The sequence below is a fragment of the Falco peregrinus genome, chromosome 1 (genome assembly GCF_023634155.1).
Source record: "Falco peregrinus isolate bFalPer1 chromosome 1, bFalPer1.pri, whole genome shotgun sequence".
Classification (NCBI taxonomy): Eukaryota; Metazoa; Chordata; class Aves; order Falconiformes; family Falconidae; genus Falco; species Falco peregrinus.
The window spans coordinates 46,066,391-46,082,261 of NC_073721.1; the positions used below are offsets into that span (position 1 = coordinate 46,066,391).

The window sequence follows — 15,871 nt, forward strand, 5'->3', positions numbered from 1 at the left end:
GGCCCAGAGCCACTGCCCACCACCCCACCTGCGGCTGCCAACCCCCAGCACCCTCCCCTGGGCAGCGCCTGCCTGGCTCTGCGATGGAAAGTACAGGTTTCCAGAATGCCAGAAAGGTAATTTAAATGTTAAAACATTTGTGATTGCATAAATTGCATGTATTATTCCATTTGAATTGTAGTGGGATTAATCTGACCTTAATAGAATACTGCTAATAATTTATATTATTATCTTTAATAATATTAATTCTACTTAATTTTTTTTCCATTTACTTTGTTCATTTAAGGGCAGCTCCATTGAGCTCTGGAGCATTTAGCTCTTGGTGTGCGGCAGTCACTTATCATTTGCACAAGTGGGGATTCCACTAGGCAATTTTCAGAGAAATAAAGATCATCTTTCAGTGAAAGGAACTTAAAAAAAATTATAGTATTAAATGAGTAGGTATTAATGTGTCATATTTAGAATATAAAACAACCCATAATCTGTTCTGAGGCCTCTTCCACCTAAACATATACTTTTTTCCTTCTGGAGGGATCTTTTATTCGGCTGTTTAACTTATTAGGCACCACCATTCTAACTGTTAAAATAAAATTGTTAAGATCATAATGTCAGGGAAATAAAAACCTTGGCAGTGTGATAGTGCCTTCTGAGCAGAGCATCACAGTTTGTTGGTGATGAATCGGAATTGCGCATTTCATTAGAATTTATATCACAAGCCAAGGGATGAAGCATTATTTCATTAAGTATCTTGAAATTTCACCAACCTAATGAAGCTGTCAAAATTCTATTAATAAAGCACTGGAAATATTTATTTGTTTGTTTGTTAGTATGCATTTGCCATTATTTAATGGCGTATTTGCAATTTGTTAATTTACGAGCAGAGGCTCAGCGGTGCAGCAGGAGGGCGAGTGCCGAGGGCTGGGAGAGGGGCTGGCGGAGAGGGGCTCCTGGCTCGGCGGGGGGACTGGGGGGTCCCTTATGGCCGAGGACATCCCGAGGATGGGGCTGCCAGCCCTGCTGCATGGGGAGGGACGACAATCCCTAACTGCGACAGAGTGCCAGAGCGCAGGCGCTCAGGGAAGGGATGGGACTTGCTTTATTGACACCGATGCTGCTGGGGCACCCAGCGCGGTGTGGTGAAACACACGGCACGGCACTACTGTGTTTCTAAAAAGCATTTTTAAATGTGTCCTTTTCTGACTCAGTCGATTTTACCATTTTTTGTTCCTCATTCACCTCTGAGGGGTAGAAAACTTCAGCGAGAACTGAGCGACATTAGTGATAATTACCATTAAAGAAATCCCAAGTTTTACTGAGTGCCACCCGGCGAGGATCCGCAATTTTCTGCCAGTTGCACAACAGGACTGGGCACAGCCCTGACTTAGCCCAGGTGGGTCAGCAGCTGTGGCAGGATTATGAATGACAGTGTGTTACATTTGGGTCAGGCTTTTTGTCTTAACTAAGCCCATGGAAGTTTACGGGCGGTTTTTGGAAGTGATGCTGTCTGCAGTGGTGCAGCACAAAGGGTTTTACTGGCGTGCGTCTGGGATGGACACATTACTCACACGTGGTGAAGCTGTGAGTGGATGGTTTGAAGCACCCCCAGTGAGTGCTAATAAAACTAATTATACCAGTTCAGTCATGTATTTAGCATAGTCTATTTATGAGGGTAAAAAATAAGTCAGAAAATCTTCCACTTCTTCGGCCTCTCATCCCATGGACCATGTGCAATGTACTGAAGGTGTTGTGATGACTTTAAAGGACAGCTTATGTTTGTTATTCAAATGAACACTTATGGCCTGACTCTCCCATGTGTCTGGCTGCTTCGTGTTGCTCCAGAGCAGCTGCAAAGCTCCAGAGCTCACTGCTCCACGGAGCTTCACGCCGGTGGAGCAGCACAAGCACCCCAGCAAACACCCCAGGGTTGGGCTGGCACTTGTGACCCTGCTATCGGGGACCACGGGAGCTGGAAGGGAGGTGAATCCTTATGGGAAATGGAAGGAAAACCTTGCAAACCAACCTCGCTTAATAAACTTTCAGTTAAGAAGCACAATCTCGTAAGAGACCATTCATTGTAAAATAGATTGTCCAAGTGAAATTTATATATAAGATTTCAGTGAGTATTAATTATGCAGGAAGGTTGCAGGGTTTGCATTATTCTGTTAATAGGATCTTCAGAAAAAAAAAAAAAAAGACAGGTCTGACACAATGCATTAGATTTGTTAGAGGACCGATTTTTAATTAGTTTTAACTGATAAGTTAATTAATGTATTTGCAAATACATACCCAGGACATATATTCCATACTCAAAAAGTAGACGCTGGGATTTTGCAGGGCATACTCTCTAACAAGGAGATTGTGCGCCTGCCTGAAGTGCAAAATTCAACATAGCCATAACCATGGATCCCTAAATAGTGATTTCCATAATTACACAATTAAAGCAGAAAGGCTCAGTTTAAGGCATGCAAATATTCTTAATTCCGCTCTGCCGTGGCACTGTAAGGAAGAGACAGATGAATCTGATTATGGGCCCAGCAAGCTACAATTCCTCTCTAATACGCAGACGAGTGTTGCGTGCTATGGCAGCGCAGAGTTAGGATTTCCTCCGTGAACCGCCTGCGCTCCTCTTAAGTGCAACTTTAACTTTCTATTTCTTCCATTTATACTACTTAGCATGGGGATAACTACAAATCACTTTAATCTAATTTACCCCAAAATAGTGATGATACATCTCTCAGTATAAACTCCTTCTTAACATAACATCTCTCTAGGAATATCAATACCACATACGATTTTTCAATTAAAGCAGAAACTCAACCTTTTCTGTCTGAGGAACGTTTTGTTATCTTTTTCTAAGCTTACAGCACCTGATGTGTGGATAAAAAATCCGTCTTCTGGGGATTTTCAGCTAAATCTATTATTTAAATCCCATTTATTAAGGGTCTTTGCCTCAGTGTCTGAATTTTCTTGGACACCTTTTTCCTGCCAAATGCAATCCTTGGCATAACGCACACCCTGAGCCAATATCCTCCCCATCCCAAGCCCTGCTGGGCGTGTGGTCGGCATGCACGTGCCAACCCCGAGCATCTCCTGGGGTTATCAGCCAGGCTGACAGCATCTAGGGGCTGCATCCATGCAACGCTCTCCTCCAGCCCAGCATCTACTTCCCGGACCAGGCAGAGTTGCCCAAGCTGTGCTCGCAGCCTGAGCACCCAGATGTTGCCGCCGGTGCAGCCACCGGGGGGGCAGGGGGGGCTTCAAGCATCCTCCTCTTCCTCCCACGAAGGCAGGTGGCCAAGCACGTTCAGCTGCCACCTCATCTGATGGACCCACAAGTGGCACCTCTGCTCTAGCGACCAAGGCAGGGCAGATTCCCACACTGGGAGGAGACTGTTGTGTTATTTGTTGGAGGCAGAAGAAAGCTCTTCGTTGTAGCAATAAACCTCTCACCGTCAGCAGAAACATGTTGGATGGTCATTAAAGAGTGGGTAAGAGGTGTTCCATGGCTTGGGATTTTACTGCTTTGCATTTTGCTCTGGAGAGTGTCGTGCTTATACAATCTTAATGCTATTCAATCCAAAGGTTTGTCTTTATATAGGTAAAATACGCGCTCATATGCTTATAAATGCTCCCACACCCTTGCATTTGCTCCTGAAATTCTGCCGCATCCTGAGACGCGCACAGCTCTGACCTCTTCACAAAACCAGCCAGAACAGGGGCAGCAAAGCACCGCACGCAGCCAAAATCACGCTGGCGGCTCTGCACTCACAGGCTGTGGCTTTCAGCAGCGTTTCCCCAGAAGAAGGGTTTATCATCATCCCCCAGCAGAGCTCACCCTAACGACCCATCCGCTACAGATTCTGAAGAGGCTTAGATGCAAAGGAAGAACTTGTTAAACATCCTGCAGGGAAAAGTATTGTACCTAAACCCGTACGGTTTGGGCGCTCCTGTTCCACACAGGTGGTTATTCCTTGCATTGTCGGTATCAATGTCAGCAGCACCAGCGTGCGTCAGACACAAGATCACTGTAGATCCTTTGGTGGGACCTGTAGGCACTGCCAGCGAGCGCTCAGAGTGCAGGGACAAAATGGGATCGCAGCTAGGAAAGGAAGGAGCAGTTCAGTGGTGACAAGGACAAACACAGCCCAATGCTTCCTTTGATGTAACTGTGGGCAAACATTTCTGATGAGCTTTAATGCCTCAGAGAGAAGCAAATAGACAGTGCCAGGGTCAGGAAAAGTGAAGTGGGGATATTTTTTTCCCCCCCATGGTTTCACAAATATCTCTATCTTTGCAGATCGTGGTGATTACAAATAGTCCTTTTGCCATTTCCTGACTGTGGTTTGCTGCCTGCCTTATTTATGGCAGTGCATGAGAAGCGTGCAGCACTTCACCCCGGCACGGGGCTCAGCTTCTGTGGCTCGGACCCAGAGTCCAAACTGCAGAGCAGGCACTGAAACAGGGGGATCCCCCACACCCCATCAGGATAACCTTTGGCGCAGATGAGCGAGCACTGTGATGGGATTAAGGGGGTCGTGAGCTCTAGATTGACTTGAGCAGACCACTATCAATAATTTCCTCCAGCAGACTATCGAGCACGTACCCTGCAAAGAGGCTCCTCGCTGGAAACAGCGCAAGTGCCTTACACACAGCCCTCATCACCCCGCCGGACTTCGTCTCCAGCAATTCTGCTGCACTTTTGTGAAATGGAGTTGCAGTTATGGGCTGTAACACCTCTTCCAGGGGCTAAGTGGCATCTCCTCCAGCATGTTCACCCCACAGCCTGCTCCTGTTACCGATACCCTTAACGCAATAGCTCACACCCAAGTCCACGCCGCAGCATGCGAGCTCCCAGGGTGGGTGCTCCATTGCTTCACGAGAGATGCTGTGCGGGCTGTGACACTTGTACAGAATAGAAACTGTGCCGCCTGCCTGAAAAACACACTAACTCCTGCAAACACACCAGAAGATCAAGCTGGCAGAACCAGCCCTTGTGTCTATGTGCGTTATGACAACCTTTCATCATATTATCACATCGTTCTGTTGCAGCTGGGACCCTACCTCCTGCAGCCCACGGGAGGTGGGTTCCTACCAGGAAACTACTCCTGGTTCCTACTGGGATGGCGTTCCCGGTCTGCAATGATTGCAGCGCTTCTTCCCTGGGAACGGGGAGGCATCGCTGCTGCCCCTTTATACACGTAGGGAAAAAGAGAGAAGTCACGGCGTCACCTGCGGCAAGGCCAGTGCCACGCAGACGTCGAGGTCCCGGGAAGAATTCACAGCACCACCGTGCCCTCTGCCCGCAGGCACTGGGAACCAGGCTAAGAAAAGAGATCGATCTTTTTCTGGGAAGTCAGTTTTGAAATGCAGCGGGGAGAGCTCCTGGCTCGAACGGGCCCGTCAGTAGTTGTCACTCAATGCAGGTCTGAGGGCACTAAGAAGGTAAGGGTGTGGGTTTTCAGGCTCTGGTCACCGATTGTGGGGAAGTCTTAGTGAAACAAAGCTAAAACTGGGTGCTGGTCAGGACAGGAGAGCCCATGGAATGCTACCGGAGTGGTGGGCTGGCACGGCCGAAACTGTGCCTAACGCACTCAAGAAAAGGCCACCTCATCAGGAGGGGCTTCACCCAAGTGATGCGACAGAGACCTCATCCTGCCAGGATTAAAACATCCTTGGAATTCCTTAGAACTAATCAACAGAGATGTCCTAACCCCAAATGACTTGTAGAAATGTGGCATTACACCTTGCCCTGACGAGGAGAGCTGGCTGTCCTTCAGGCAGAAGGGACCACCACACGATGGAATTTGTTCTGCATCAACGGCATGAAGCCCGTTCAGCAGAAACACACGCTGGTTTTGGAGGGCTGGTTTCCCAAAGCCGAGACTCACCAGCAGCCAAATCCCCCAGGAGGTGGGTCTGACTGCAAACTGGCGAGTTTCTCCCCAGGGTGCCCAGCCCACCACCCAGCACAACGGCTCTGGCAGCCGCACAGCTGGAGTAGATGGCAGGGCTGGTTTCAAAATACATGTGGAAAAGAAGCCCCAAGTTGGGGTTCCTTGGCAGTTTCTCGGCGGCTGCTTGATTCTTGCATCCATTCTGGGCCCATGGTCAGGAGAAATGGGAGGTTTGGGCTGAGGAAGCTTGGAGAGCTCAAATCTGAAGACCCCAGAGGAGGGCAGAGGGATGTTTGCCCACGCGAATGTGGATGTGGGATGGCAGGAGGCTCTCCCACAGTACGGGCATTCCGACCGGGACCAAAGTCGGGTTAGGCTGGAAGCCAGTCCCGGTTTCACTTCCCAGCAGTGGAGGTGACGAAGGGTTGGCCAAGCCACCATGAGCTGCGATGGATGAAGACGCTTAGAAGTACGCCATGATGCTCGAGACGGGCCCCAAGACAGCGCGGCACACGGCATGGTGAGCTCTTCCCTGAGGACGGAGGGCAGGCAGCAGGCTTCCCGAGGGCTGCTGAGGAGATCTCCACACACCTCCTCAACCTGCAAACTCCATGTCAAAATAATGGGGTTTTTTTTCCCCAAAACCCTTCCTCAACCTGTACGGTTTGTTAACCACGCTGCTTTGCTTTAGGCTGCTCCACAGGGATTCCTCCTTGACGCCGACACTGGGTGGGAGAAAAGCCTCCGGGGTGGTTTTTGCCTCCTGACATCCCATGTCCCTCCCAAGCCCATTGGGAAAATGTCTTCCCTTGCCCAACATCTCCAGCGATTCCCCTGCCCCTTTGTTTTTATTTAGCTCCGTAATTACGTTATCTGGCTGTACAGCATTTTGCAATGAAATCTGCACGAAAGATATAGAGAAAAATAAATTTGCACTATCTTTGAAGCTATCTTTCGTCTGGGCAAGGAGAACAAAATCAGCACTTGACTGACTCTGGGCGAATTTCTACCTTCGTGGAGCTCTTGGGAAAGAGGATTTTCATGGGCCGGGGCAGGGAAATCCACGAGTTCAGATGATTTTATTAATACTATTAATAACTACTTTTGGCAGCGCTTCACAAGGGAGAGGAGCACCAGGTACGCACGAGATGTAATTATGTTTATAGTTAACGCCGTGTGTTTTCCAGGGGAAGAAAAGTGCTGCTTTTTGACGGTTGTTTTTTTTTTTAATTCTTTTTGGAAGGAAAAAGTTTGCCGGGTGGCAGCGAGCGGGGCGGCCGAGGTGCAGCCCTTTGCGGAAAGGGTCGGTGTAGGGGTCCCCCGCGTTTTGCACGGTGCTGAAACGGCCCCAGACACGGGGGGGGGGGGGGGGGGGGCGCACTCGGGACCCCAACACCGGCAGCTGCGGGGCGACGGGCAGCGGCGACACGGCCAGGCCCTTCTACCGGTGCCCGGTGCCGGCCGCCCCCCAGCGCGGGGCTGGGGGCACTCGGGGGGACGCACCCCCCACACACACCGCGGGGGGCAGGCGGGGGGCGCGCCCCCCCCCCCCTCAGCTCCGCGCCGCCCGCGCAGGGCCACCCCACGGGGGGCGCGGCGGCCCCACGGCGCGGAGCAGCGGCCCCGCGGCCGGCGGGCGGCGGTGGCCGGCGCGGGGCCGGGCCGGGCCGGGCCGGGCGGGGGCGGAGGGCAGCGGGGCCGGCGCGGCTCCCGCGCTGGGCCAGACTCAGCCCCTTTCTCCCGCCGCCGCTGGCTGCGAGCGCGCTGCGGCTGGAGCTGCCCCCAGAGCGGCTCGTGATGGCGGCGGCGGCGGCGCGGGCTCGGCAGCGGGAGGCGCCCGCCCAGCCCTGCGCGCCGCGCCGCTAGCGGCAGCGCCCGTGCCCGCGGCGGCCGCCCCGGCCCATGCCCCCGGGGGGAAGGGGGGCTGCAGCAGCCCGGCGAGCCGCCCACCCGCGCAGCGGGGGCATCGCCCCCACTCGCCGCTCCTGGGAGGGCGGAAAGGAGGCAGCGGCGGCGGCGGCGGCGCCGGCATTGTGCGCGGCGGATCGCAGGCCCCGGCGGCGCGGGGCTCGCCTGCCTCCTGCCCCAGCCTCATGAACCAGCCGGACGGCTCCGCTCCGGCGGCGGCGGCGGCGACGGGAGCGCAGGTACGCGGCGGCCGGGCGGCGTGTCCCCCGGGGGGAGGCGGAGGGAGCGGGGAGGCAGGAGGGAGGGCGGCAGCCGCAGCCGCCCCGTCGCGGAGCCCCGCCGGCGGCGCTTTGGCGCAGTGCGCGGGGGGCGCCGCCGGGACGCGGCTCTTCCCCCCCCACCCCCCCCGGCCCGGCCCGGCCCGGCCCGGCCCGCCGCGGCCCGCTCCGGCCCCGCCGCCCGCCGCGCACCGGGGCGGAAAACAAAGCGGCGCCCAGCAGCCATGTCGGCGGGGACGAGCTGCCGCCCGCGGCCCGGCCCGGCCCGGCGCCCGCACCCCGGCCCGCCCGCTGCCCCCGGCCCGGCCGCGCGGGCCCGCCGCGCTGCCTCCCGCCCGCGCCCCTCCTCGGGGCTTTTCCCTTTTTTTTTTTTTTTTCCCCTTAATTTTTTTCCTCTTCCCTTCTCTTAATTTTCCTCCCGAACGGTAGGGTGGTTTTTTTTTTTTTTTTTTCCATTAAAACGACGCCACCTAGAGGAGACTATTTCGTAAATAAAAAAAAAAAATTAAAATTGAGGGGAAAAAAAAAAAAGAGGAAATATTCTGCTATTTCTTATTTTTCCACAAAGTTGGGGCGGGCCGGGCCGGGTCCGTCCCCCCCCCCGTCCCCCCCCCCCCTCGGGCGCGCCCGGCTCGCCCCTTAAATCTCATTTTTATCCCTGTGGAGGCAAATCCTGGCTGATATGTAAATGAAAATTAAGCTGGAATTTGAATGAATTCAGGTTCCCCCCCCCCCCGCCCCCCTTTTTCTGGAGGAGCAGGAGCCTGGGAGCCGCCGAGTGCTGGGGGATGAAAGTAACGCAAGTTTGAGGTGGGCACCGCGGGATGAGCCGCAATAAGTGATTAGTTGGGGAAAGTGGGAGAATTGCTGTTCCGGAGCAATTAGGAATTGTACTTCATTGTAATTTTGAACTTGTGCAGCACGCCGTGCCAAAACTGATTTTTTTTTTTTTTTATTAATGCTGCAGTGCTTAAAGTTATTTGTTTCCAATGAGGAGTTTTGCAGGAAAAATTAGAGCGCAAGAAAATTTGCTGTGGACACACCCAAATTTTTTTTTTTTTTGGTGATTTTTGGATTTCATGCAAAACTGCTCTTAAACAATGAGGTTCTAAACACGGTCCAGGAAAACACGAGGACAAGCAAAATTCAGTCGAATGTCAGTTTTATTTTTGAATTTCTTGGCTTTTCTGATGGTTTCTCCTGGCATAGTTAAAACATAGTTTCCAGCATTTAATTTCCTACTTCTTTTGTAAAGAGAAAAATTTCCATAGTAGGGCTGTTAGTTTTTTTTTTTTTTCTTCTCCTTCTTTTTTTAAACACACACAGGCTGTAGCAACTCCAGCTACTGTGGATCATGTAAATCTAGTATTTACACAGGTTTATTATAAGGTCCGCCATGATATTATGAATATGCATAATTAACAATATTGGGAAAAATAATTGCAAATTTAGTGATTTTGATTTTTATTTTTTTGGTAACCAGTAAACCTAAAGTGCCTTTAAAGGGCTCAGCCATGATCTTTTTCACAATTTCAAAATCCTTTTTCTCCTTGACTCTTGCTCGAAAGCCTTCCTGGAGTTGGAATTGAAAATCTTATTTTTCCTAATTTTTTAAATTTTTATTTTTAACTATGCTGTGACATGCCTATTATTTTGCTGTTACGGGGTGCCTGGGAGTTCTGGACTGTGCACACACTGGTTTATTATTGTAGGGTTGCCCTTGAATACTGGGGGCTTGGTATTGATCTTTTAAAAAAATAAATAACAAAAGAGCACTGAAACATGCATTGTTTCAAGAAAAAAGCAATATAGGAGGGATGCGTGGCCTTTCCACCCAAAATGGGGGAGGGAGAGGAAGGGAAAGATTAGGTCAACATTGAGTTTTACCAACCTTGACACAGTCTCTCTAAAATGGGGACAAAATAGCAAGATGGCTGGCTCCACAGCTGCAGCAGGTTTTTTTTTTTTTTTTTTTTTTTTTTTAAAAAAAAAGGCATTTTTAAATTTTGAACTCAGAAGTGACTTTTCTGGTGCTGCTGGGCACCCAGCCGCAAATGGTGAAATCCAAGCGCTTTAAAAAAAAATAATAAAAAAATTTCAATCCAGAATGAATTTTTAAATCTGAATCTCAAACCCCCTGAAAAGTTTTTTTTCTTTCTTTTTTTTTTTTTCCTTTCCCTATTTTAATTTTTATTTCACTGTAACTTGATATTTGCTGGCAATTAGGCAGGAGGGGCTGGTGAATTTGGGCTATTTTTTGCTGTCTTCCCCTTTATTTGTTTCACATTTTGGGTTGTTCGGGGGGGGGGGGGGGGGGGGGGGGGCGATGGAAAAAATTTGCAAAGCAGGACAACTCTTGGTGGAGGAAAAAATCCTCCGAAATGTCAACTTCATATATTTTATTTTTGCATTTATTCCCCCCCCCTCCCCAAAAAGGACCCACCCTCTTCCTGAATCTCTTTTTTAGCAAATAATGAAGCAAGTACCCGGGGGACAGAGCAGCAGTGGTGCAGCTAGAGCGGGGTGGCACATATGGGTAAAAATTATGCACAATGCTCTAAATTGGATTAAACAATCCCGGAGAATATTTTATTTATGGTTTCATCCAGGAAGCTTTAACGTGGTGGCTTTTCCATTTTCTTAGACTCCAAGAATTCCCTTCCTTGAGCTGCACCCCATAACTTTCACTTACTCTGTGATTATACCCAAAGAAACTGTTTAGCTGCAATTTTTTTTTTTTTTAAGGTTCCATTCATTTTTTTCCAAAAGGAGATCTTTTGATGCTGTTTTTTCTCTGCCCAGCCCCACACCCTCACCTCGGGATCTGGGGAGCAGCGCTGAGTCTGTGCTTTGGGATTTGGGGTGGGGGTTTAACATTGGTGGGTGCTGCATTTTAATTACGAATAATGGCATATATTCCATTTTGGGTCACGATGACAACATTTTTACAGTTATATCTTTAAAGTTTATCACGCTATCCTGAAACAGAGGAATTGTAACTTGAAAGGCACCTAGTTATATATCTTTTTTTAACCTCTTTTCAGCTGTTGTGGGAATAAGTGGATTTTCTGTCGGCATTTGAAACGGGTTTGTGTGTTGCACGTCTCCTCTGCAGAGAGGAAAATGCAATGCCATAGTACTGGGCTGCAACTTGTGGGGATGCTGTCATACCGTAGGTGTGCGCGTACCGCAACCTTTACAATCTTTTAACTCTGTGTATATCAGTTTCTTTTAAACAACGGCTTCCATTATACGTTCCGCCGGTGATGAAAAGCTACGCTTGAGGTTATAATGGATTTCTGAATCTAACCTTTCTGTGTGCTGGTGTCCTTCCAGCAGAAACCTCCTCCTGCTTGAAAATTTTTCTGTAATTTTTCATTGCGGTCTGCTTTCAGGGAGGATTTTTTATTTTTTATTTTTTTTTCCTTCCTCTGGAAAGTTGATCAATATTTATCATTTTTAAAATTGCTGTTTGGCAGCCTGGAAGGGGGAGGGGGAGGAAGGGAGCCCAGCAGAGCAATACCAACAGATTTCTTGTGACATAACTGAAATGTATTTTTAAAAAAAGAAAAATTTTGAGTACCTCATTCTCAGTGAGGATGAAAATATGTCTGTTTTCATCCCTGGATGAAAATAGACATAATATTATTAAAGTAGTAGATAATATTTACACAAGCGCCATATAAAACCTTACGATGCTATTCGCATAACTCTGGAATAATTTAAATATATATCACTGCCATAATGCAATGCCGTGAATAGTTCAGTTCACGGGTGCGGTCACGTGGCCCTGGTGATGCACAGTCAAGTTTGCAATTATGCAAGTGCGGTAGTGAAATTGGTGTTCTAAACATTAGATTATTTTTTTTTATTTTATTTTATGGGGGTGGGGTTTGAAACCTGCTGTAAGGCTCATGGTGATACGGATTTGTGCCCACTTTGGATGCTGAGCTTGTTGAAGGATTCAGACCTTCCCCACCGTGATGTGGTGGGGCTCAGTGCCTGGTGCTGGTCCTGGTGGCTCCCCACGGCACAGCTCCCCACAGCACAGCCCCCCGGGGGCCACGCTGGCTCCGGGTGGGTGAGCGGTGTGGGCAGTCACACCTTCCGTGGTGCCCGGCGTTGCAAGTCAAGCCACCAGTGGTCTCATCTTGAGCGTCATGGGCATCAGTGGGATTTTGGGACCGGTGTGGAGCAGGTGTTACCCCGTTACCCACATAGGGCAGCGCGTGGTCTCCCTGCCCGGCAGCGTTGGTGGGATCACACATGTGCACAAAGCGCGTTGCACGTGCAGAAGGGCGTGCGGAGCTGCTGGTGCTGCGCAGGGCGCTGTGGGTTGCTCCCGTTTGCGCTCAGAGCCACCTGGGCGATTATTCACGAGCTGATCACGCTGCGGGCTGGAAAACGGACAGGGTTAGTCCCGCAGCCGTGGGGAGCAGCCCACGGATGTAAATTTTGTCTGAGGTGCTGTTTGGCAGGATTAGGCCCTATTTGTGCATAATGTGCCAAGTGGAGGCTGGAAGGGGAGGGCAGGGGGAAGAGGTGCCAGGGCAGGGGGAAGAGGTGCCTGGGCAGGGGTTGCGAGCGTGGCTGGAGGTTGCGGTTGCTGTTTGGGAAGGGACAGGAGTCCATGGCACCAGGAGGTAATTATTTCTTGTCATTTTTAAGTTTATGAGCATCTAGCGTTATGTATATTTAGAATTTTGCATTTGTGGCTTCAATTTGGCTATACCGTGTTTTCTGGGGAAGAAGTTTCTAATTTTTAAAGGTTTCTTTATGGATTAATTGCTAGTCATCTGCCTCCTTTCTGCTTTTGTTTGGTTCCTTGAATGTCTCTTGATTATTTTGTACTGTGTGATGCCAATTTAGTGGTTAACTAGTATGCAAACTACATCTGGACGTGTTGACTTTGCATTAACAATCATTGATTTGTCTGGAGCAAGGGAATAGAAATGAATGATGCTGTTTACCATGGATAGTATATGAAAAATAACCATTTGCGATGTGTCTTTCATCAGTGGCACATGGCTCTGGTGCGACTTGTCACAGCAGCTCTGCCTTGTTGGTGGTTGTGTGAGAGCTGAAATTTTGAGCTGCGGCAGCGGGAAGAGGGACCCGGGAAGGCAGCGGCATGTGGTGTACGTTGAAGGGGTTGAATGCGTGCCTGGCGTGGGAGAGGCATGGCACGCGGCTCCCAGTTATCTTGGTTAGCTCTGGTGGCACTGGGAGCGGAGTAAAGCTTGTGGCTGAGAAAGAGAGTGGAAAGAAATTAATATCTGTAATATATATAACAAATATGTAATACACAACACATGTAATATATATGGAGAGAGAGCTTTTCACTTGGGAACCTAAGAGGATGCAAAATCTGATACTTGTAAATAGTAAGTAGCAGGATGAGTTGCTGGGTGGCCTCGGCAACGTGCAGTGGCACGGTCGGCTCTGGATGGAGCAGGGTCTGGTGCCTCCTGTCCCCGCCTGGTCTTAGGGGGCTGCACAAGCAGATGCTGCATATTCAGGTGGGTCATGGGATGCAGAAATTGCCACGTGCTTACGTCTTTGGAGGAAGGGAGAGGCTGGCGGAGATGCTCTTTCAGTGGAGCAGGTCCCTTCCCAAGCCATGTGCCTGCTGGAGACATCAAAGCTGCCATGCTTCAACCCTTGGACACGGTGCTTGCAAAGACAGGGTTGATTTCCTTTGGTTGACATTGGGTATTTTAGACCTTGAATCTATGTCCCCATCGGCCAGGGCCTTATTTGCTGTCCTCTGCTGAGTGCTCTCATTGCTGTTGGCAGGACTTTGGTGGCAGGTGAAGTTGAGCGTGACTGTTGGTCTTCCTTTGGGGCTGGGGTTAGCAGTTGGGGCTCTTCCCACACAGAAAGGGCTTTGCTGGCTAAAGCGATGGACACGGGTTGTCTCCTGTAAGGTGGGTTTTGTACACCAAAGCTACTGAGTGTGTAAATTGCACATGGAGGTGCTGGGCAAGCTGCATGATGGCTTTTCGGAGTTGCTTGGGTTTTATTTATTTGAGTGTTTGTTGCTCCCAAAGTGAGCAATGCAAGATGTAGCAGAAAAGAGAGGTTAAGTAGAAAAAATCCTCCTCCGTACCCTTTCAAAGTGCAACTGTGAAGAGGTTTCTTGTCCAGGGAGGTGAATTTGGGGAAGGACACAGCACAGAGGGTGCACGTTGTGTAGAAGAGATGTTAGCAGATGAGACTGTGTACCTTTCCTCAAGCCACCTCAGTACTCCTGTAGAAGAGTTTTTGTGCCCTACTTTTTTTTTTTTTTTTTGACAGTTGGATGGCAGTTAGCTCAGGGTCATTGCCTGGTCTGTGGGTGCCTGTGCCAGCACGCTGGCAGCCTTTGCTCAGGCTGGGATGCTGCTGCGTGAGGCAGCTTGGGGAGCGGAGGCGGTGTAGGGGGGGCACAGGGCGCATTGTGCCTCCTCTGGGGAGCTGGAACCAGTGTAGCCCCCCGTGTTTGTGCCGCGGTGGGTGTGGATGGGCCCAGGTGACTCTTGGACGAGCTCAGGGCAGAGCTGCAGGCTCGTGCCAGGTGGTGAGGCTTGGGGCTGATGGAGTGGTGCTGCCTCCGGGGGGGCTGGAGACCCTGCGGCTGGTTTGGGGTGAAATTACAGAGCTCTGGGTCAGCCTGGCAGGGCTGTCCCCATGCCAAGGGCCAGTGACATGGCTGTGCGTGATGCTTTTTGGTGGTGGGACCGGCATCACCATACCAATTCCTCTGCTGGGATGGCTTTTCTTGGGAGTCCTTCTCCTCTGCCTTTGTTTCTCTCACCTGTATTGCCAAGGCACTCTCCAGCGTGCACTTGGAAAGGTGTAGCTGGCGTACTCTGTACCTGCAAAGATCTAATTATATAGGCAAGGCCTTCCTTGCTTGTAATTTGCAGCACTGCTGTCCGTTTCGCCTCTGTATTTGGCTGGCATAATGTGGAGAACAAGGCTGGAAGTGGAAAAGTGGCGACTGGAGATGCTGCCTGCGCTGGTAATGGGCTGATGTGGGGAGGCTGGGGGCTGCTGGGGCTGCTGTTATATGTGAGGGATCGACATATGTGTATGTATTTATGCATATGGATGTGCCTGAGAGACTCATCGATGGAGAGCGTGGATCTCTGGCGAGTCTGGGATGCTGCCTGGGCTGTTGGGGCCACGCCGGCAAGGCGCTTGGCAGCACTTAGGTCAGGGAACATGGGGCTCACTGAGCCACCAGTATCCTTGGTACTGGTTTAGAAATCAGGGATGTTATCATGCATGGTTCAACATCTCCGCAGCTGATAGAAGTGGAAAGCGCCGTGTTTGTCAGAGCGGTCCATCAGCGGCCACGTGTGGTCACGCCCTGGCACCACCGTGTCTCCAGGGTCTTCAGGTTTTAATACTCGTTATCATTTCATTTTACTAGATACACTTAGGCAACAATTTTGAAAGTTAATTTTTTACTTTGAGTGGGTGTAGGTATCCTTCCCTGCCTGGAAATAGCAGCAGGAGTGAGTTTTCAGAAGTTGGGTGTGCTTGTGTTGAAGGCCCATCATTTAGGTTCTGCTTCCAGTATGCCGAGAACAATTTTAGTACAAGTATTTAATTGCTTTAGACCTATTTTTAGAAGTATTTAGAAGTATTAAACCTCAGTTTTCAAAATTGTGACCAAAGCTGACAGCTCTGCCAGTACGGGAGAGCCGGGAGGGGAACCTGGAGGAAAACCCAATGTGACGTGGGTTGACCCCAGTGGGAGCAGAGCGTGGTCGTGGTCCCTGGTCAGGGCTCGGGGGGCTGCGT

At 50.2% G+C, this 15,871-nt stretch overlaps 1 protein-coding gene across 4 annotated transcripts in view; it reads left to right on the forward strand.

The window, feature by feature from the left end:
- The first annotated feature begins 7,525 nt into the window (after positions 1-7,525).
- ZNF618 (zinc finger protein 618) overlaps positions 7,526-15,871 on the forward strand; it is a 162,226-nt gene continuing 153,880 nt past the window's right edge. The window contains exon 1 of one of the 4 annotated variants that reach the window (XM_055802836.1): positions 7,526-8,041. In XM_055802836.1, coding sequence (XP_055658811.1) covers positions 7,988-8,041 — 54 coding nt within the window. In that variant the 5' untranslated portion in view covers positions 7,526-7,987. The remainder of the gene's footprint in view (positions 8,042-15,871) is intronic. The other 3 variants (XM_055802945.1, XM_055802879.1, XM_055802773.1) reach the window with 3 other exon arrangements.